The 22,542-nt window shown below is 44.9% G+C and overlaps 1 protein-coding gene across 1 annotated transcript in view; it reads left to right on the top strand.

Annotated features, from left to right (window-relative positions):
• Nucleotides 1-19,268, top strand: part of SLC18A2 (solute carrier family 18 member A2) — a gene marked incomplete at both ends in the record, with an annotated part of 37,209 nt that extends 17,941 nt beyond the window's left edge. Inside the window, 6 exons of the mRNA XM_079707692.1 lie at nt 9,185-9,263; nt 9,432-9,483; nt 10,520-10,583; nt 12,304-12,423; nt 12,562-12,695; nt 19,164-19,268. Coding sequence (XP_079563818.1) covers nt 9,185-9,263; nt 9,432-9,483; nt 10,520-10,583; nt 12,304-12,423; nt 12,562-12,695; nt 19,164-19,268 — 554 coding nt within the window. The remainder of the gene's footprint in view (nt 1-9,184; nt 9,264-9,431; nt 9,484-10,519; nt 10,584-12,303; nt 12,424-12,561; nt 12,696-19,163) is intronic.
• Between the last annotated feature and the right edge of the window lie 3,274 nt (nt 19,269-22,542).

Here is a 22,542-nt window from a genome sequence, read left to right on the forward strand (position 1 = left end):
TCTATGTTTTATACTTTTAATTTCTTAGTTTGCCTTCCCTTATTTCCACTGATTTCTTCATCCTCCTCCTCTAAAGTCTGTTGAACTTTTACAGTTGGTGGCATCGTATCACACTTTTGAAGAGCTCTTTCCCATTTACCCTAAGGGGTTTTGTGTATGTGTGGGGCGGTGGAGGGATGTGGAAATGATTCCCTTTACCATTCAGTAGGAAGCCTTCTCTTCACCTCCCATTTCAGCCTCTCGTGACATCCCTGGTCTCCATGCTGCCTGGGGTCCCTGAACCTCTTCAGTTCAGTTTCTCTGAAGAAACCCTCTCCTGCTAGGCGAACCACTGAGGGCTGGGGTGTCCAACCGCTCTCTTTCTGGTTGACAGCCTCCGCCCTCAGCCCTATGTTCACAGTACCTGGAGCCTTCAGTTCCTTAATTTTCTGGGTTCTGAGGCACAGAGGTCTTGCTGCTTCTGCCCGCTCCGTGAGCAGGTGGAAGGTTCCAGCGCTCTGGGCTGTGTCCCTCTCTGCTCTCCCTCCCCTTGCTCCTCCCTCTCGTTGCTTTTTCCCCTTTCATTTTGCCTCTCCTTGGGCAGAGGGGGAGGGTCTATAGTTTTCTTTTATTCCTTTACTAAAATTTAAATGGAATTTAGAGTGGGAACAGAGAAGAGCTCGTAGATTCAGTCTGCCCTGTTTAACTGGAAACCCATCATTCCTTCTGCTCTGATTGCCTTTTATTCCATGTTAAGGTTATACCATACATTTTCAACCTGTCCTTATTGCTGGACATCTAGGTTCATTCCAGTTTTGCCATCAGAAACCATACCGCAGTGAAGTATCCTTTCCACGTATTCCTGCACATGTTTGGAAGTACATATATCTGTAAGGCAAGTTCCTAAACTTAAACTGGCATTTTGATATTTGGTAGCATTGCACTAACACGGGTATTATCAATCTTTTCCAATCGAGTGTGTGAGAAATGGGGTCTCTTTTTTTTAACATCTTTATTGGAGTATAATTGCTTTACAATGGTGTGATAGTTTCTGCTTTACAACAAAGTGAATCAGTTATACATATACATATGTTCCCATATCTCTTCCCTCTTGCATCTCCCTCCCTCCCACCTTCCCTATCCCACCCCTCTAGGTGGTCACAAACCACCGAGCTGATCTCCCTGTGCTATGTGGCTGCTTCCCACTAGCTATCTATTTTACGTTTGGTAGTGTATATATGTCCATGCCACTCTCTCACTTTCTCCCAGCTTACCCTTCCCCCTCCCCATATCCTCAAGTCCATTCTCTCGTAGGTCTGTGTCTTTATTCCCGTCCTAGCCCTAGGCTCTTCATGACATTTCTTTTTTTTAGATTCCATATATATGTGTTAGCATACAGTATTTGTTTTTCTCTTTCTGACTTACTTCAATCTGTAAGACAGACTCCAGGTCCATCCACCTCACTACAAATAACTCAATTTCGTTTCTTTTTATGGCTGGGTAATATTCCATTGTATATATGTGCCGCATCTTCTTTATCCATTCATCTGTTGATGGACACTTAGGTTGCTTCCATGACCTGGCTATTGTAAACAGAGCTGCAATGAACATTTTGGTACATGACTCTTTTTGAATTATGGTTTTCTCAGGGTATATGCCCAGTAGTGGGATTGCTGGGTCATATGGTAATTCTATTTGTAGTTTTTTTTTGTTTTTTGTTTTGTGGTACATGGGCCTCTCACTGTTGTGGCCTCTCCCGTTGAGGAGCACAGGCTCCGGACACACAGGCTCAGCGGCCATGGCTCACAGGCCTAGCCACTCCGCGGCATGTGGGATCCTCCCGGACCGGGGCACGAACCCATGTTCCCTGCATCGGCAGGCAGACTCTCAACCACTGCGCCACCAGGGAAGCCCCTATTTGTAGTTTTTTAAGGAACCTCCATGCTGTTCTCCATAGTGGCTGTATCAATTTACATTCCCACCAACAGTGCAAGAGGGTTCCCTTTTCTCCACACCCTCTCCAGCATTTATTGTTTCTAGATTGTTTGATGATGGCCATTCTGACCGGTGTGAGATGAGATATCTCATTGTAGTTTTGATTTGCATTTCTCTAATGATTAATGATGTTGAGCATTCTTTCATGTGTTTGTTGGCAATCTGTATGGGGTCTCATTTTGATTTAGTTTTACAAATCCTTTGTGAGTGAAATTGAGCACCTTTTCATATGTTTATTATCCATATCTATTCCCTTTACTGTGAACTTATTAATATCCTGTATCCATTTTTTGTATTGAGTTTTGTCCTTTTTTAAAAATTGATTTTAAGTGTTCTTTGTATGTTATTAATCCTTTATCAGATGTTTTGCAAATATTGCCCTTTGTTGTGTGTCTTTTGACTTTATAGGTGGGATTTTATTTTACTTTATTTTAAATTTTTTACCACTTGGAACATTCATAATGCTCTGAGTCAGATTTAGCAAGCTTCCCCTTTACATCATTGTCATTTCAAGTCAGGCTCAGAAAGGCCTTTCCCATGCCAAGATTATTTTTTCACTATGTTTTCCTCCAGTAAATTTGTGATTTATTTTTTACATTAAACTCTTGGATTTGCATGGAATTTATTTTGCTATAAGGTGTGTGATAGGGATGTGGTGTTACTGTTTTCTTTATGGCTGGTCAGCCCTACAGCCAGGAGCCCTAGGAGTCCATCTGGTATTTCCCACGTCTGTCATGCTGGAAATGATCGTGTGTTCTTGAGTCTGTTTCTGGATTTCTCTCCTGTGTTCCATGTGTCTGCTTGTATTCCTGTGTCAATACCCTCCTATTTAATTAGCTTGAGAATACTGCTTAGTACATGGAAGGCTAGTCCCTGCACACACACATTTCTTTAAGAATTTATCAGTTGTCCTTTCTGGAGGTTTCTTTTCTTTTCATCGTTCTCTCACCTTAAACACTGTGAGCTTCAGATGGACACTCTCAGTTCTGAGTAAGCCCACTTGTTAGCGCCCCCACCCTTCCTCAGGTGAACTTGCATTCCCTCTGCGGAGGCGTCCTGGCAGATGCTGCCTCCTGGTTTGGGCTGGTCCCTGATCTTCCGGCCTCACTCCAATTGGCCTGGCCTGGGCACTAGTCCTTTTGGGTTCTGCATTGAATTTCTGTGTTCGTTCATTAAAAACCCCCCAAAAATCCTTCATTAAAAAGCCTGAAATGGTTGGAGGTCGGGCCAGATGTGGAAGGACTGCTAAAGGGTGTGAAGTTTCTTTTTTGGGGTGATGAAAGCGTTCTGGAGTTAAATCGTGGTGATGGTTGCACAGCCCTGTGAATATACTAAAACCCAGTGAACTGTGCACTTTAAAACGGTGAATTGTATGGTTTGTGGATTATGCCGCAAAACCAAACCAAACCAGGCCCCCAACAACGAATCATTCAGTGAAGGAGGAAAGATTCTGGGAGGTAAACTAAGGCTAGTTCTTAGCAGGAATTTCTCCCTGAACTTCCTGGCCATGGAGAGAGCAGAGGAAACCCAAAGGCTCTCATAGGTTCTAAGGAGCGCTCACCGCTTTGCAGGAGGGGTGGACGTTTTCTGTCCTCAAGTTAGCGAATAGCAGCTTTGCAAAAGATGAGGAGACGTTCTTCGTGTCTCGGTACTGGTACCAGCGGATGACACCACGGGAGCAGTTTTTCTAGGGCTCTTTCCCTCTGTGCCTGTGCTGATCGGCGCCTTCAGGTCTCCTCAGGAGGCTCCCCGTGTCGGTGGCGTGTGGCTGTGAGTGGAGCTCCCGTGTTGGCTTTGCACGTGCTCCTGGGCAGAGATGCTTTCCTGGTGTTTCTGTTTTCTCCACTTAACTGACTTATCACCCTAATTGAACACGTCCTGGCCATGTGCAGGGCTCTTCAGCTGCTTTGCCCTATTCTTCTCCAGACACAGCCCGAGGCTTTCTGTAGAAAGTCTTTCACGTCAGTCAGGGACCCAGGCCATCCGGGTTAGATAGCAGGCCGCAGGCTGCCTAGATTTCATCAGGAGGTCCTCTTGTGGGGCTTATCACCCCGGCCAGATGTTCCCCTGACCCTGTACCTTTCCACCAGCGAGATGGCTCCTTCCTTGTCTCAGAGCTAGACTTGGGTTTCCTCAAGAGAATCAGATTTCTGTGCCCGTCTGCAGTGTCATCTCCAGTGAGGGGAAGCTCTCCTCTTAGGTGGGCCTTGCCACCTTGCGGCCCCCTCTTCCGAGCCCCTCAGGCCCCTCCGAGCCTGGGCGAGAAGGCCGCTGGGTGGGCCTGTCCCCGAGGTGAGGACCGAGCTCTAGGAGGCGGCACAGGACTTCCCCGGAGGCCCGGGGAGCTCAGCCCCTCCCTGTGTGAGCCCTCTCCAGCCCAGTGTGGAAACGGAAGCCGTTCTACCTTTTGCTTCTCTGACTGTTTCTGGAGAAAGACTGTAAGATTTGAAGTCAAAGCAAAACAGTCTTGGGCTTCCCTGGTGGCGCAGTGGTTGAGAGTCCACCTGCCGATGCAGGGGACGCGGGTTCGTGCCCCGGTCCGGGAGGATCCCACATGCCGCGGAGCAGCTGGGCCCGTGAGCCATGGCCGCTGAGCCTGCGCGTCCGGAGCCTGTGCTCCGCAACGGGAGAGGCCACAACAGTGAGAGGCCCACGTACCGAAAAAAAAAAAAAAAAGCAAAACAGTCTTATGAGCTGCGTAGGGGACGCATGATTGTTCTTGTTGAACGCGGTGTTTTGGGCCATCATTTCGGGGGAGGTAAAGACGCAGCCCGTCTCTACTCCAGAGGGCTCCCTTGCAAGCCTTTCCTTGTGCTGCCACTTGGGTGTGGCCCTGGGTTTGGGTTGGTGGAGAGAGAATCATCATGGCATCTCTTTACCTCAAGTCCTGGGTCAGATGACCTCTCCCTGACACACTGAGGCTTAGGGAATCAAAAAGGTCATGTTCATGGTGAGGGCTGTGACCCCAAAAGGGAAGCATAGGCTCTGAGAAGCAGGCCCCAGACAAGGGTGGAAACAGACTTTTTCTTCTGGTTCTTTAACAAGGTGTGGTGGTGCAGTGTGGGATGGAGGGAAGGACACTGGCCTGCTGGTGGGGGACCATACTGCTCCCAGCCAGCTGTGACCCCAGGCATGTCCCGTGCCAGCTTAGCTGGGTGGCAAAGACAAGATGATGGCCAACCTCCTGTGGTTCTGGGATGTGATGACTTCAGCCTTCCGAGCCTCCCTCTGGAGAGTCCAGATGGGACCACTGCCCCATTCTGGTTCCCAGCTGAGTCCTTGGGGACGACAGGGGTGGGTCACCCGGAGCTCGGAAGAAGCCCAAGGCCTCATTCTCATGGTCACTTTGGGGCTGCGTGTCCAGGATCAGCTCTCTGTGGACTTTGTGATGGTCCAGGCCTCTCCCTTGTGTGCAGGTCAAGCCTGTGGTCAAAGCCAGACTTTCCGTAAAGGCACCAGGGGCAGGTAGGTGGTCCCTCTTGGTTTAACTCTCTCTCTTTTTTTTTTAAATTAACTATTTTATTTTTTATTTTATTTTTTTTATTGGAGTATAATTGCTTTACAATGGTGTGTTAGTTTCTGCTTTATAACAGAGTGAATCAGTTATACATATACATATGTCCCCATATCTCTTCCCTCTTGTGTCTCCCTCCCTCCCACCCTCCCTATCCCACCCCTCCAGGCGGTCACAAAGCACCGAGCTGATCTCCCTGTGCTATGTGGCTGCTTCCCACTAGCTATCTACCTTACGTTTGGTAGTGTATATATGTCCATGCCTCTCTCTCGCTTTGTCACAGCTTACCCTTCCCCCTCCCCATATCCTCAAGTCCATTCTCTAGTAGGTCTGTGTCTTTATTCCTGTCTTACCCCTAGGTTCTTCATGACATTTTTTCCCCTTAAATTCCATATATATGTGTTAGCATACGGTATTTGTCTTTCTCTTTCTGACGTACTTCACTCTGTAAGACAGACTCCAGGTCCATCCACCTCACTACAAATAGCTCAATTTTGTTTCTTTTTATGGCTGAGTAATATTCCATTGTATATATGTGCCACATCTTCTTTATCCTTTCATCCGATGATGGACACTTAGGTTGTTTCCATCTCCAGGCTATTGAAAATAGAGCTGCAATGAACATTTTGGTACATGACTCTTTTTGGATTATGGTTTTCTCAGGGTATATGCCCAGTAGTGGGATTGCTGGGTCATATGGTAGTTCTATTCGTAGTTTTTTAAGGAACCTCCATACTGTTCTCCATAGTGGCTGTACCAATTCACATTCCCACCAGCAGTGCAAGAGTGTTCCCTTTTCTCCACACCCTCTCCAGCATTTATTGTTTCTAGATTTTTTGATGATGGCCATTCTGACTGGTGTGAGATGAATATCTCATTGTAGTTTTGATTTGCATTTCTCTACTGATTAATGATGTTGAGCATTCTTTCATGTGTTTGTTGGCAGTCTGTATATCTTCTTTGGAGAAATGTCTCTTTAGGTCTTCTGCCCATTTTTGGATTGAGCAGAGGCGAGTGAGCAGGCACCAGCACCCCAGGGGAAGAGAAGGGGCTCGCGTGTGGCCCAGCCCCAGTCAACACTTCTCATGCGGCTGGGGAAAGGCCTAGAGAGAAGTCTTGTTGTGTTTGCTGGTGATACAAATTTGGGAGGGATAAAGATGTCCAATTAGTCGCAGATTCAAAAAACTCTCCACAGGCACAAATGAAGGCCTGAAAGGAACCTGGGGGGATCCTCTGGTGAGAGTGTGAAGCCCTGCTGAAGGCTGGAAAGCACCCCACGAAGGCGAGGTCGGGGGCCTGGAGGAAGCGCAGGTGTCTGCGCGGCAAGCCCGGTGAGCGCATGCGCCGCTGGGGCTCCAGAGGCTCTCACTGTGTGGCTGCCCCAGAGGGGCGTGGCCGAGGGGCCAGACCTCGGAAGAAGCTGGTAGGATTCCTTCAGCCCTTCTTTTTTTCCTCGGATGCTAGTGGTCCTGTGCTGTGTGTCCATCGTGGGCTGGGGCAGTTCTGGGAACCAGGTTTCAAAGTCGAGAATAACGTGAACTTGTACAGAGGGGGCCGCAGTAGGCGCCCTGCCGCTGGGGAACAACCCAGAGCCTGAGGCCGTGTTTCGTGGCGAAAGCTGAGTGGCGGGAGGGATGCCTCTCACTCTTCCCACGCGCCGCTGGCAGCGGGGCTAGGGGAGGGGTTGAAGCCAGCTTGTCTTGGCTCTGGAATGTGAACCAGGGCCGGCGGGTGGAAGTGGTGGGAGGCTTAGGGCTTGGTGGTAGGATGCTGCCCTGTAGTAGGAGGCGCCCCTGAAGCGCCGTCTGGAAGAGTAGTGGGCTCCCGGCCCCAGGTTTCCCAGCAGAGCTAGATGGCCCCCTCCTGGGACCCCGTTCCTCCCCGAGGCACACTGAGGTTTCTTTGAGTTCCGAGAGGCAGGTTCTGTGGACTGTGTGAGGTGGTGGAGGTCCTGGCGAGGCAGACGATGCTGAGGCTGTGTCAGAACAGGAAAAGGGAACTTGGAACCTGAGGTCCAAAGAGTGCATGGCCCCGTCCGCAGCTTGAAAGTCAAGAAGGGAGGACTCTGGGCCCCCGACCACACCCTGCCTGTTGCCCCATGGAGTAAGCCCATGCTGGACCAACGGGGGTGCCTTCAAGGGACGGCCTTGAATACTTCCAGCTCTGTGAAGTGAACGTCCTCACGCAGGGTCTTTCCTCTAAATGGTCAGCGTGTTCTGGGCGCCTCCTGTGTGCCACCGTGGAGTTGGGCTGCCAGGAGACAGATGAAGTGGTCCCTGCCCGCAGGCGCTTACCGCAGTTTGGGGAAGGTCAGCAGGCTGGGGTGAATGGTGAGTGGGGGTTGTGTGGAGTGACAGGGCACAGGGTCAGGCTGGGAGGGCTGGTGCCACAGCCCTTCTTGCGCATGTTGCCGTGTGATCTTCAAAGCCTCCCCGTGAGGTGTGTGCAGTAGGAGCTGTCACTGTCTCTTGGGCTCTAAGGGGTTCAAGTGACCCACTTAATTAAGCCTTGGGTGGTAAGTTTCCAGCTGAAATGAACACCTTGTTTCATGCCTCCTAATCCCATGCTTTTGGCTTGAGAATCGTGAAGTGGGTGTTTGCTGTCTGAGAGTACAGTTGACCCTTGAACAACTTGGAGGTTAGAGGCGCAGACCCTCTGCATGAATGAAAATCCGCTGTAATTTATAGTCGGCCCTCCGTCTGTGGTTCCTCTGTAGCTGCTGTTCCACATCTGTGGATTCAACCAACCATGGAGCGTGTAATACTGTAGTATTTACTATTGAAAAAAAATCTGCGTACAAATGAACCTGTGCAGTTCAAACTCATGTTGTTCAAGGGTCAACTGTATCTGCTGTCCGTGGAAAATAACATATGCTGGCTTCCGGGTCACATGCGTGAGCTCAGCACCCCACTCGCTTCAGAAAGATGTAGCTTGTCTGGGGCTTCCCCTGAGCCGGTCTGCATCCCTGCTTTGAAGTTTTGGCTTCAGAGATGGTTTCCATGCTTCACTCTGGGAGTCAGGAGTCACCAGCAAGCCATTCTGGCCACAAAAAATGACCACGTAGACATTTACTTATTTATTTTTCTGGCATGGAAAGATGTTCATGAAGGTTATTGAGAAAAGCAGGATGTAGAACCATAGGTGTAATCCCAGATTTTTTTGAAAAACAAAAAACCTAAATCCTGTGTACACACATTTATTTATGTATGTAAAACTTACAAGGGAAAACTGTGGTGATTATATGAGTGAAGGGGCGTGGGATAATTTTATTGTTTTTTTGCCCTCATCTTAATGTTCCTCGATTTTGTCAAAGCCCATGTCTTTCTCCTGTCGTACAAATCATGAAGGGGGGGTGGGGAACAGAAGCAGATGCCACCATGCTCACTGCCCATGCTGGGAGGTGTCAGTGTCATCTCCGTGTAAAGCTCGCCAGCAGGCAGAGGTGGAGGCGAGATGAAGCTGTTGATAGAGGGAGGAATCTCATTTCTGCAGCGTCTCGGCAGCTTTGGGCGGCCGGATAAGCCGCGTGGGGCCCAGACGGGCTCTGGCAGCCGCCGGATATTAGCTGCTTGGGTGCAGGCCCCAGGGCTTCATTTCATCAGCTCTAATCACCAGCGTGGTGTCTCACAATGATTAGTTTTTCTCACATGTGTCTGATATCAGTACCGATAAGGTGTCCTTTTCATACATTTGCAGGCATTGCTTTCTTACCAGCTAGTATTTCTTATCTCATTGGAACCAATATTTTTGGGATCCTTGCGCACAAGATGGGGAGGTAAGATGAAATGAGACAACACTCACTCTGTTATAATAATGTAGTTCTTTAAAAAAAAATTCCAAGTGTTTCTGCCTTCACGATTACAACTTATTGTTTTGATTTCCAATGAAAACTTGGATGGGGGTGGAAATCATGTATTGATGGTGCTTTTTTGTTTTTTGACAGGTGGCTTTGTGCTCTTCTAGGAATGATAATTGTTGGAATCAGCATTTTATGTGTGAGTGAAAGATGACATTTGGCAAGTGGAAATAATCTGTGATTGAAACTTTTGCTTTGGGCAAGAATCACCAAGAAATATTTTATAGCAGTTTGAAGTTCGTTGACATTGAGTTTTATTACATGTTCCATTTTCTTCTCATCAATTTTTATCATCTTAAAAATTTTGGACAAGACTCTCCAAAGGGTTTATTTTCACTTCATGTTGGTTGGAAATTATTTAGAATGTTTTATTCCATAGTTTTTATTTCACTTTGTAGCCCACTCCCCAACATCTTAAACATCGCCGTGTCTTAAACACTTTAGGGCAGCTAGCCAGAAACAATAGCAAGATGTTTTTCTAGAATAAAACATCTACTAAAGGCCAACATCTATCCCAAATGAGACCTTATGGTTCTTTTCAAAAATGGTGTATGGACGAGGCTGAACTTTCACATATGGCCGTGAATTAGCTGTTCGTGGTGGTCACAAAACCCACTTCAACTCTGACTGTTAAAGATTTGGAGGGTCTACTTCTGCTCAAACCTCATCCTGCTTCTCCTCCTACTTCCTCCAGGAGGGAACACGCATAACAGGCCAAAGAAAGCATATCTTTAAGACTTTCCAAGATGATTTAGAGTTGGATAGCATGTTATTTTATTTAGTTATTTTTAATAAATTTATTTTATTTATTTTTGGCTGCGTTGGGTCTTTGTTGCTGCATGTGGGCTTTCTCTAGTTGTGGAGAGCAGGGGCTACTCTTCGTTGCAGTGCTTGGGCGTCTCATTGCAGTGGCTTCTCTTGTGATGGAGCACGGATTCTAGGCGTGTGGGCTTCAGTAGTTGTGGCATGTGGGCTCAGTAGTTGTGGCTTGCAGGCTCTAGAGCGCAGGCTCAGTAGTTGTGGCGCACGGGCTTAGTTGTTCCACGGCATGTGGGATGTTCCCAGACCAGGACTAGAACCCCTGTCTCCTGAATTGGCAGGCAGATACTTAACCACTTTGCCACCAGGGAAGCCCCAGCATGTTATTTTAGCATAACATTTATTTCCTCTTACAGATTCCTCTTGCAAAAAACATTTATGGACTCATAGCTCCCAACTTTGGAGTTGGTTTTGCAATTGGTAAGTCACACAAGTCTTTTATTTTTAAAACTTTGTTTTCCCATTACTAAGACAGAGTTCCTCTTACTTGGGCAGACTATAGCTACTCAATCTAAAATATCTAGAAGTTTGACAGGAGGCTGTGGGCAGCTTAGCTCATGTACGGCTTGTAGATCGTCCATAGAAAGGTACTGGCTTCCATGTACTAGTCATTTATTTCCTGAAAACCGGTCATATAAAAGCCTGCTATTTACAGAAGCAAAGCAACACTCCACTGCTGAGCTTGGGCAAACAGGAGAACTGCTTCCCCAGAATCCATTTGTTTGGGCTCATATCTGTGCACAGACCTTCTCATATGAGGCTGGGGGACAAAGAGACTTCACATGTATTTCTTGTATAAGGTTTGGTACAGAAAAGGTAGACTGATGTATTGATGACCAGCTGTACTGCAGGAATTTTCACAGGCAAAGGGGTTGAGTCTTTGCAGTGATGTGAGGAACAGTAAGTAATACGTTAGGGAAAAACTTTGTTAATATTTTGGATAAATAGCATATGCTTGTTTCTCATTTATAATATACACATTGATCATGATAAAAGTAAAGGTAAATCTGTCACAGAGTAAAGGCAGGAGTTGACTCTTTGGTACAGTAGAAAGGGTGGAGCCTTTGTGGACCCCTTAGACCAGGTTAGGTTCTCCTAGCTTGTATGTATACGTATACATAACCTCTCACAGTGCCTTTATAGCCTCAATCACAGTCGTAATTTATTTTCCAACTCTTTGTTCGTTTTGTTCTCCCCTGTGTCCCAGCAACTTGCACATGTTAGGTGATCAGCAAATACTAGCTGAATGAAAGAAATGTCCCTTACCCTCCTGCCCCTGGTGGGTGTTCGGGTAAGGGGTCTGTCGTTTGAACGCCCTGCTGGGCGTGTTCACAGCCATCACCTCATTCAGCCAGTCATTATCATCTCCATTTTATCGATGGGGAGACTGATGTTCAGAGAGATAAGGCATGACAGTGCTCACCCAGCCAGGGATTTGGACCCAGAACTCTGAATATATGTGTTTTTTCTTTATGCTTCCTGTCCCCGACTATTCAAGAGACCAGAGATTCTAATACAGGTCTTGGAGGTGGTGGTGGCGGTTTTGGTTTTTTTAGCCAACTAAATGAGCAAAACTCTTTCGATTTTAATTTCCTGAGTAGGGCAGATGATCCCTCAGACTCCTTCCTGTCTGGTTCCTTCTGATTCTCCCTAATACTTTCCAACTTTAACTCTCATAATCTAAGTGTGAGGCCACAGTGTGGATGGGGAGGGAGCTGAGTGAGGCATGTAGGTTTGCCCAGTCTTTGAGGGCAAAGGACGAGTGGACCAGAAAATAGTGAATCAGGAAAACACCCACAGGAAGCAGGCTTGGGGTCCACACAACCAGTAACCAGCATCCCTCTGGATCTGAAGAATGGCAGGTGAGTCACCAGAGGACTGGGCGCTGTCCACCAGACAGCGGAGGACAAGGTGAGGCAAGGTGGAGAACGGCATATGGTGGTCTGGGTTCCAGTCTCAGCCTCAAGCGCTTTCAGTCTGTCTTCAGCCAAAGGTATGTTGCAGGGAGTTTGCCTCAAGACTTGCAGGTAGCAGTGAGAGATCTTGGCAGGGTCGTGAGTTTAGGACACAGTCCCTGACATTCAGCTCATTATTGGTTTCCATCAGTTTTCTATAGACTGTGTTCCCTGATTGTCCACAGGCATGGTGGATTCGTCCATGATGCCCATCATGGGCTACCTGGTTGACCTGCGGCACGTGTCCGTCTATGGGAGCGTGTATGCCATTGCCGATGTAGCATTTTGTATGGGATATGCTATAGGTAAGGACATTGGCTTTCAAAACAACCTTTTTTCTCAGTGCATGATTGATAATGCCTACTGAAAATTATGTAAACCTTTGCATCTTTCTGCTTACAAGACATTTAGAGAGAGCTTTATCTAATTCTGTTTCCTGAAAGGTCCTTCCGCTGGTGGGGCTATCGCAAAGGCAATTGGATTTCCATGGCTCATGACAATTATTGGAATAATTGATATTCTTTTTGCTCCTCTCTGCTTTTTCCTCCGAAGTCCACCTGCCAAGGAAGAAAAAATGGTAAGCAAATTTTAGGATGCAATGAAGTATTTCTGGATAATTTTAGCATGGTCTCCTGGATAGTGTCCTATGGCTTAGTTCTAAAATATATTTCTGCCCCTTTTGAACAGAACTCCCCAAATGTAAATGGTAAGAATTCCTTTTTAGTTTATACCACATAAGGCAGCTACTTGTTTTACTGTATCAAGCATTATGTTTATATATTTTGAAGAATGAAACTATTTTTGTACATAGATTAGCAGTCAATATAGCTCTTTTCATCAACCAAATATAAACAGGGATTGTTCAATTTAATTTTCTAAGGTTCTTGAAAATCTTGAAGATAACTTTTTTGCCTCTTGTGCTTACTTCTAAGATCAGCCATTTTTGGTCCTGTTTGCTTTTCTCCTAACCCTTACAGCTTTCAGTAATAGTGTCTTAGTCCTTACTGCATAAGATTCTGGAGATGATTTTAATGTAGGTAACAGACGTTTATGGAAAAATATTGTTTATGCACCTTTGGGCACATGTTAGCACATATATATAACGTTTAAGTTCATAATTTCATGACCAGAATCATAGCCATAGGCAAGATGTAGTATTGAGTGTTAAGTGTTCCTCTTCTGAATAAATTCAAACTTATTGATTCTAAATTTGAATTTTGAAATGCATTGGTCATTTTACCCTTTCTGATAAGCATTCATACCTGGTTTGGTGCTGCTGCTGATTTTTTTTAAACATCAAATGGTGATAGACACTCGTCTAGTTGAAAGATGAGGGCCTTAGGTTAAAGGTAAATGAGAGAAACAAGGCTGGGAGAGATGGTATTTGGCGTTTAGGAATGGGTGTGAGGTTCCCTTGTTGCTGTTCTCTAGGGAGTACGTCAGAAGTTCTCTCTGATGTTTGACCTGAAGTGGGTTTTAAGGCTTTTTTGGCATTTCTTGACTGCCCTTTTACATGATTATCCCTAAAGAGTGGATTTAAAGAGAGACACAGGCCCTGAAGTTAGGTTGTGTGCAGTCTTTGTTTTGGGCACTTTTTGTATTTATTAATATGTGCAGTATATTTAAAAAATATGTCCAGCACTGAGCACTGGTCTTGTGCCCTTTACTCTATAGGATTTAAGTAGGTGATTTTGAATTACTCTCGAGCCATTTGACTCTTCCTCTTTGCCTATGCTTGCCAGCTCCGAACAGCCACAGCCATAGCACTATGTCATATCTCTCTCAGGGCACTTCCTGTTTTCCAGCCTGGTTGTCTAGGTTTCCTGTCTACCTTCGTTTGTCCGACCCCAGCACAGTATCTTGGCCCCAATCAGGGTCAGAAAATTCTCTGTGCAACCACAGAAAACAATGCTTGTCCTGTTGCCACCGTATCAATCTGATTAAGGCCGAATGAAGATTACTCCCAACCCTATTTGACCAAAAAAAAAAAAAAAATCACCTACAAATGCTCCTGTCATCCAAGAGACTGTTTAAGGCTCGGGAGACAGCGCAGGGCCAGCATGGGCAGCCCTGGAGCTGAGCTGTCTGTCCCACAGGAAGACATAGCCTCAACCTCACAGAGTGGTTGTGAGGATTAAATGAAAGAATACCAGTGGAGTGCGACCCCGGAGTCTACACAGTAAATGCTCAATAAATTGTCACACGTTCCCATCTCACCCCAGTCTCCTTTCTTGCTCTCACCTAACCCTGACTTACTCTGTCAGCCCAGCAGTACCCCAGTTTCCTCCCTCTCTTCCTCTCTGAGATGAGAGCCTCCTTTTACTCTCAGAGCCCAGGGCTGCCCAGTGGGCTTCCCTCGCCGAGCAGCAGACGTTAGTGGCTGTTGTGTTATCCGTTCGTCGGCAGCAGTGTGAGGGCTTATCTGAGGTCTTGGAGGAAGTGGATGAGGTCAGGGGACCAGGGTGGGGTGAGCTTGCCCTGCCAGCTCCCACTCTGGGGCCCCCACGTGATGGGCGGCAATCAGGCCTCAGTGCCTCTTCCCACATTTAAACTAAGGCTTTAGTTCATTTAAAAAGAAAAGTGCTGAAGGAAGTGGAAGAGACGATTCTGAAAGGCAAAGCAACAAGAATGACAGGCTTCCAGAAGCCACTTCCACTGTAAAATGTCAAAATCCTCAATAAGTGCCTGGCAAGATGAATCATTAAAAACTTGAGAGAATGCGCATCTGCCTGCCCATAATTGATGCCCATAATTGATGCCCATAATTGAATGCATCGTGTCAGACGCCATTTGACTGTCATAATGGCAGCATGCGAAGGTGGCAGCCAATAGCTGCCACCTACTTACTGTGCAGGCAGAGCAGGAAGGAACCAGGTGGAAACCAATAGCGCCGGATGATGAGGGGAGCGAGGGCAGGAAGCAGTGTGTGCCATGGAGGAGGGACGATCGATTACTGCCCACTTGAGAAAATCCAATACAGACAAGTGCTGGCATTCAGGATCAGCAGTTACCAAACGCAGGGGACCTGAGAGCCAGAAGAAGGTATACAAACCTTGGCAAATCATTCTTTCACTAGTAAACATTCTGATTAAGTGGTGTTTGGACTTAAGCTAGAAATGGAAAATTCGAGTGCTATTTTATGGATGCTAAGTCATCCAGTCATGAGCCAGTTTGTGAGCACTTGAGTTTTTCTTCCATTTGGTTTATTGGATTTCTGCTTTTTTTTCTTTTTTTAAATAATCAGTGTTATCAATACAGGCAGAGAAAAAAGCCTGTTACTCCAGTTCCTCTGCAAGTATAAGAAACACCAACTCTGTCATTTAGGAAACTGTTCCAGTTATAAGACAACTGCTTACAGCCTCTGTCAGAATACCCAGTGAGGAGGAAAGCTGTGTTCTGGAATGGAGTTTTATTTTTTCTGGTTGAATTATTTTTAAAGATAGGGCACATTTCTTAGGTCTTACTCTTGAAGTTTCTAATTGTTGCCCAGGCAGGAAAGTAGGAGGTTTGAAGACTGCAGCTTTCTTTCACTGGGCGACCCTGATGCAAAACCATCACTTTTTTTTTTTTTTTAAAAGATGTGGTAAATAAATCTTTTCTAGCACATAGGCCTGGTATCTTTCAAAGTCTTGAAGCCTGGAACTCTTACATTTTAATGCTTTTACTTTTTCACTGTCCCAGCTTTGTATTTGTGTTATTTTTACACTTCACTTGGTCCAGCATGTTTTTACCAGTTTGGAAATTCTGACTCTCCTGTGTCTGATATGAAACCAGGCATTTGGTAGGACCAGGGCTCAACTCTCAGGAACCAGGCATTGCCCTGAATTCAGATGAAAATGCCCTCTCATTTTTTTTTTACTTTTTCTTCAGTCCAGAGTCAAACACACCTTTTTCCACACAGCAGTGCGTGGAACACTGCTCTGATTACCAGGCTGCTCCCTGGGCCACTCTGCACACGTCCCCCATGCACTTGACTTACCCACTTGATCTTGTTCAGGCCCCTCTTTTCGTGGCACTTTTGGACTATTAGATGCCATCTGGCTTAATCATGTACAACTTAAAAAAACAACAACAACTATGGCACAATAAATCTTTCAAAAGAGGTTCAGAAGCCAGTAAGCTAGGTTTTGAAAGCAACAGATGATCTTTTAAGAAATAAAACTTCTTAACCTGATATAGGTAGTGTCAACAAATGCAGTTTGGTTAATTGATAAATTCTGTTTAAGTCTATATGATGCCAAGTAACTGGTCTGACTGAACTTCTTCCCTTGCAATGCAGTTTTTTAATTGAGTCCGTATTACGTACCCAGTGCTAGGTTCCAGAGGTCCTTAAATCTACATGTACATACCGTTAGGTATAATGGTGGACAACCAAGGGACAGGAGGCAATAAGGTAGAATGATGGCCGTCCTTTCCAAGCCCGCTTCGCCACCTGTGGGCCTGGGGTCGAGGCCCCTGCCTGGCATTCGGGGCCCTGCAGTCTGGCCCCGGTTGGGCTTTCCCGTGAACGTCTCCCTGTGCCTCATCATCAGATCGGGGGTGGGGGGGTTGGTGGGGAGGGAGGCTGTTTTACTTAATGTCTCGTTTGGTAAATAACCTCTGCCGCGCTCATTCCCAACTCCCTCGCTGCGAAAATCCTTTCCGTCGTTCAAGCTTCAAGTCCACCCCCATCGCTTCCACATTTGCTTTCCCTGAGCACTTAACCCACAGTGAGCGCTCCGCCTGCAAACCCTATGGAACCTGTCACTCGTGTGCAGTGAGGTACCTGAGTTGCTGGCAGAGGACCTTAAGGGCACGGACACACACGTCTGGTAGGTGCCCAGTAACCTGCTGTCAGCCATGTGACCCTACTGTGCCCTAGAAAATGCCACATAAGTCGGGCGGTGTTTCTCGCAGCGCGTTTCTCACCCTCATGTGAGGGTAGGGATGGGGGATTTCATTTTTAACCTGCCCCCTCAAGTGATTCTTGGGCACAGTTCTTTGAGGATCACTAATCCAGAGAGGCAAGACATCGAGCTCTTTGGTGGCTAGACCTTTTGTGTTACGAACACACACCCACGTGGAGAGAATGGTCCTGGTATACAGTGTCTGTTGCCTCAATTACTTATTTTTAGAAATTGAGCTCTTTATGAAGTCCATGTATCAATTCACTTGGCAAGAAGCACAATCAAAAAAATAGAGTTAAATTTGCAGCTGACAATTTTTTTTTTTTTTTTTTTTTTTTTTTTTTTTTGTGGTATGCGGGCCTCTCACTGTTGTGGCCTCTCCCGTTGCGGAGCACAGGCTCCGGACGCGCAGGCTCAGCAGCCACGGCTCACGGGCCCAGCCGCTCCGCGGCATATGGGATCCTCCCAGACCGGGGCACGAACCCGTATCCCCTGCATCGGCAGGCGGACTCCCAACCACTGCGCCACCAGGGAGGCCCCTGCAGCTGACAATTTGAGCTGGCAGCCTAACTTGGAGGGTCCTATAAGTCCTTACTTTTTTTTTTTTTTTTTTTTTGTGGTACGCGGGCCTCTCACTGTTGTGGCCTCTCCCGTTGCGGAGCACAGGCTCCGGACGTGCAGGCTCAGCGGCCATGGCTCACGGGCCCAGCCGCTCCACGGCACGTGGGATCTTCCCGGACCGGGGCACGAACCCGTGTCCCCTGTATCGGCAGGCGGACTCTCAACCACTGTGCCACCAGGGAAGCCCCGGAAGTCCTTATCTTAACATGCCACACAGCAGATCAATTTAGCATTTCTTGAGAAATGATAAATGGGTTAAGCCCTTGAGTGGAGACATAGCAGCTTATCAAATCTGTGGGACAAGAACTGGGAGTAGCTAACAAGCGCCAAGATAAGTTGCAGTAGGCCAACAGAAGATAAATTTTAATCCAGATAAATGCTGCCATTTAGATTTTCAAACTGCACAGAAAGGCACTGGAGGGAATAGTTTACGTGGAGGAAAACTCTGGAAGACATTCTTGATGAGAGAACTCATTTCAGTTGCACCTGATGTTGTGCTCTATGCTCCTGCTGTCCTGTGGGGCATCGCCAGAGCAGACTTTGGCATAGGCTGCCTGGGCTCGTATCTGCCCCATTTAGCTGTACATCCCTTGGTCAAGTTCTTTAACCTTTGCGCCCACACGGAGGGTTATCAAGCTACCACATAGGGTTACTGTGAAGTTGAGGTATTGCATTGAAAATGCTTAGCACAGTCCTGGCATGATAAACCCCAGCTGGACACTCAGACTACGTGCTTGGTCTGTACACTTTCACGAGAAATGATGACTGCAGTGCTCATCAACTGAGGATGTTTGTCAGCTGAGGATCAGTTGACCTTTAAAAAAGTTTTCAGTAACAATAAGGGAGTGCACAAGATTTTTATGTACATGAGAGGAATGTAGTTTTTAAAATACAATTGAGCAAGAGGAGGCCAGCCAGGATTTGGGGAGAGGTCCTCCTGAAATGCCATTTTTTAAAAAGATAAGGGCCCTGTGACGTTTAGTCTAGGGAAATCTAAGGGGGCATGGCCGTGGTCTTAAAATATTGTAAGGGCAGGCTGTGAAGACGGCTGGAATCAGAACTTGATCCACAAATAGAAACATGGAGACAGGTTTTAGTCTAGCCTCAGGGATGTTTTTAACACGAGAGCTTGCCTCATTAAGGAGGGAGGACCTCCTTATTAAGTGTTGCCACTGTGAAGGTGCATTGGGTGACCTCCAGGATCCCCCCACCCTAATTCAAAGACTCTAAGTATAACCTAAACCTAACCTGCATATCCCTTTCTTCCTAGCTTACAGTTTCCTCCAAATCGACTTACGGCTCCTGGCAGGTATAATGGGAATAGTGCAGACTACTGCTGCTGCTTCCTATTGCCTGGAATTTTCAGTTTAGAACTCCAGGTCTTCTAGGGGAGGCACCTGGCAGTTGCACCAAATCACTGGTTGGTTGATAGTAGGTGGTACTATATGTAGTTTTCAAACTACTAATCCTTAGAAACAGGGTAAGACTATCTTCTCTTTATGAAACAGTTAATATATCTGCACTTTGCTCTCTTTTAGGCTATCCTTATGGATCACAACTGCCCCATTAAAACAAAAATGTATACTCAGAATAATATCCAGTCATATCCGATAGATGAGGATGAAGAATCTGAAAGTGACTGAGACCCTCAAAAGTCATCCAAGTATCTAATTGTATAAAACAGTGTTTCCAGTGAAATGACTCATCCAGAACTGTCTTAGTGATACCACTCATCCCTGGTGAAAGAGTAAAACAACCAAAGGTTTTCTTTTCCATGGTTATGATCGATTGCCAACAGCCTTATAAAGAAAAAGCAGCTTTTCTAGGGGTTTGTATAAATAGTGTTGAAAACTTTATTTTATGTATTTGATTTTATTAAATATTATACAATATATTTTGACGAAATAGTGTAAATCTATAAATATTTGAATCCAAATCCAATATAATTTTTTAACTTACATTCACAAACACCTGGGCAAAAAAGTCTTATATATTTTCTGAATATTGGTAATGAGTGTTTAAAGCACGCATTATCTCCGAGACACTTCCAATAATGAGGAACTAGAAGGAAGTCTGAAAAACAGAATCAAGTAAGGTGGCATATATTATATAGTGACACTGAATGTTGAGTTACTGAACTTGTAATTACAGTTGACCTTGAACAACACGGGGTTTGAGGGTGCCGACAACCCATGCAGTCGAAAACCTGCGTACAACTTTACAGTCAGCCCTTTGTATCCATGGTTTCACGTCTCTGGATTCAATCAACCACAGACCATGTAGTACTGCAGTCTGTATTTATTGAAAAAATTCTGCATATAAGTGGACCCGTGCAGTTCAAACCGTGTTGTTCAAGGGTCAACTGTACTGTCAATATATTCATGAGTTAAAAGCTAGTTTTCTCAGATGCAGAAGACAAGAACTTGAGCCAGTCATCTTTTGGATTTATCCATGAATCTCAGCGGGCATTAGTTTTCTATGTAATCACCTACCTGGAAACAGATGGTTGTAAATTATATGTTTACATGTCATGTGGTTGGCAGCAAACATAAAAGCCAGTAAGGGTAAAATAGTAAATGTTCTGAAAGCAGAGAAAAGCACCCAAACGTATAGTTATAAACAACTAGAAGCTTTCCCTTTCAGATATATACTTGTCTTACCAGATGACAGAAAATTGAGGATAGATATACCTTATACTGTCAGGGTTGTTTAAGCATGATGAGATATGTCGACACCTAGCTCAGGTTTTAGAAAAGAAATTTAAAAGGCTAATAGCTGCTGTGATGTGAAAAAATCAGACTATAATTATCTTTGAGCTGGAAGTCATCCAAGTGTTTTCTAGGGATCTACTAATTTTGAGTTGTTTGAAACTATTATTTTTTAGACTTCTGAACGTTGTTCACATCAATGTGAAAACAAATTTTACATAAAGATGAAGAAGGAATGAAATTGTCTTGAATCGTGTTAGGAAAACAGGTAAAAATAATAGGGTGGTCAGGGCACACCCCCTTTCACAGGCAGGAAAAAACCCAAACATCTAAAAATGTCTGTAATACTGTATCACCTAGTGCTGTGTGATGTAGTTTTTCTAAGCATGACGACGTTGATGTGCCTTTTTGATGTGATAACAAGTACCGTGTTAGTGAACATTGTTAGTTTATATCGAGTTTTGTATGAGATATGAAGATAGTGTGGAATGTCTCAAATAACACTTGTTCATTCTGTAGTTCTGTAATCGTAAACAAAAACTACTTAATGTCAGTTCTTTGTTAAGCTAAAATTGTGCTCCTGTTAACTTGGAAGGACCCCTCAACCTTATAGTTCTCTAAGAAAGTAGCTAATACTTCCCATTTTCTTTATGAAGCTTTTCTTGTGGAGCTTTGATCTGAAGTCTGGTTTTCAAGTGCATGTGTTGGAAGCAGACAAGCGTCCTACTCGTGTATTTGCGTTGGGCGACTTACACAAGGACGCTGCTTTGCTGGAGGCACTTCTATGGCTAAAGTAAAAAGGCAGGATTGTTCTCTACTTCTGTAGGGGAGAGCCTTAAAAAAGAATGTGCTGCAAATCAGTTCTCTTGCGGGGTTTGTGGTTCTCCTCACTCCCAATACCATGTAACTTTTCCCTCTTTTATTTTTGCCTGCAAGGCTTCAGTCTCTTCAAGGATGACTGGCAGCCATGTCTGCTGGTGATCCCTAGAGATCATATAAAAGATATATATTTTTCAGAACTGTTTTGAGAGCAAAAGGTATCAGTTGTATCTGAAGGAGAAAAAAATTGTAAGGTCTTTTATATGACTAGTATTCTGGGGTTGGCAAGACTATGAAAAGAGCAGTTTTTTTTTTTTTTAATGTGTGTATCAGAATGAACACACAGCTCTCTGAACATTTATTTTTTGAGCAGAGGTGGTTTTTATGTTTGTACCTGGCAAAACAGATACAAAAAGCTTAATGAGGTAGTGATGAATATTCAATTCTTTCTTTTGACTGCTAAGTGTATCCACCTACGTCATGTTTTAGCTAGTTTACTTAATAAATCTTCTGAACACTACTGTGCCTGTTGTATTCCTTTGTTAACCAGATATTATCATTGGAATAAAATATGTAAGAAGGTACTGTTTTAACTGTGGGTATTCAATTAAAAACTATTCTTCTTTGCTTGCAGGCATCAGGTAAAATCTACTCCAGACTAGTTTGAACCATACTTTTTGGCTTTGCAAAATTTGTTTTAAATTGAAGTGTGTAACTAGCCACATGGTGTCAGTGTGGAACCAACCAGTAAGTTATCCTTGCATCTCTAAAGTTATATTGTTTTCCTGATTACTACGAACAAATAACTGTATCTGATGAAAATAACTATGATATGCAGCCACTTGACACAGTAGGTCCACGGCCCCTGGAAGTTCCATAAAACTTAGGGTGCGCCTGTGTGCACCTTTCAGGGGTGAGACTCCATGGTTTTAAACAGGTCTTAAAATGGATCCATGGCTTAAAAAGGCTTAAGGGAACCTCCCCCAACCCTGTTTTTAAAGGAAAGCTGTTATCTTTCAATTTAGAAATAAACTCAATACATTTTAAAATTAAAGTGATTTTAAATTTATTCACTTTTAGGGGACTTGAGATTTTATTATCTTAATATTAGTAAGAGCCAAATACTTTCAAACTGCCTTTCAAAAAATTCAAAAATACTTAAATTTAGAATTGACAGTACCCTCAAATTTTTAGCATGTGTTTTCTCCTCTCAAATTCACAAAATGGCCACATAGTATTTTAACTAGTTCTGATACTGAAGAATGTAAGGTCTGATATTAAGAAATGTAGCATATGAATTGATTCTAAATGCTAAAATATTGCTCAGCTTGACTGTCTAACCTAATAATTCATCTAAATACCAATGTAGCAAATACACTTTAGTCCAATT

Source organism: Hyperoodon ampullatus, assembly GCF_949752795.1.
Source record: "Hyperoodon ampullatus genome assembly, chromosome: 1".
NCBI lineage: Eukaryota > Metazoa > Chordata > Mammalia > Artiodactyla > Ziphiidae > Hyperoodon > Hyperoodon ampullatus.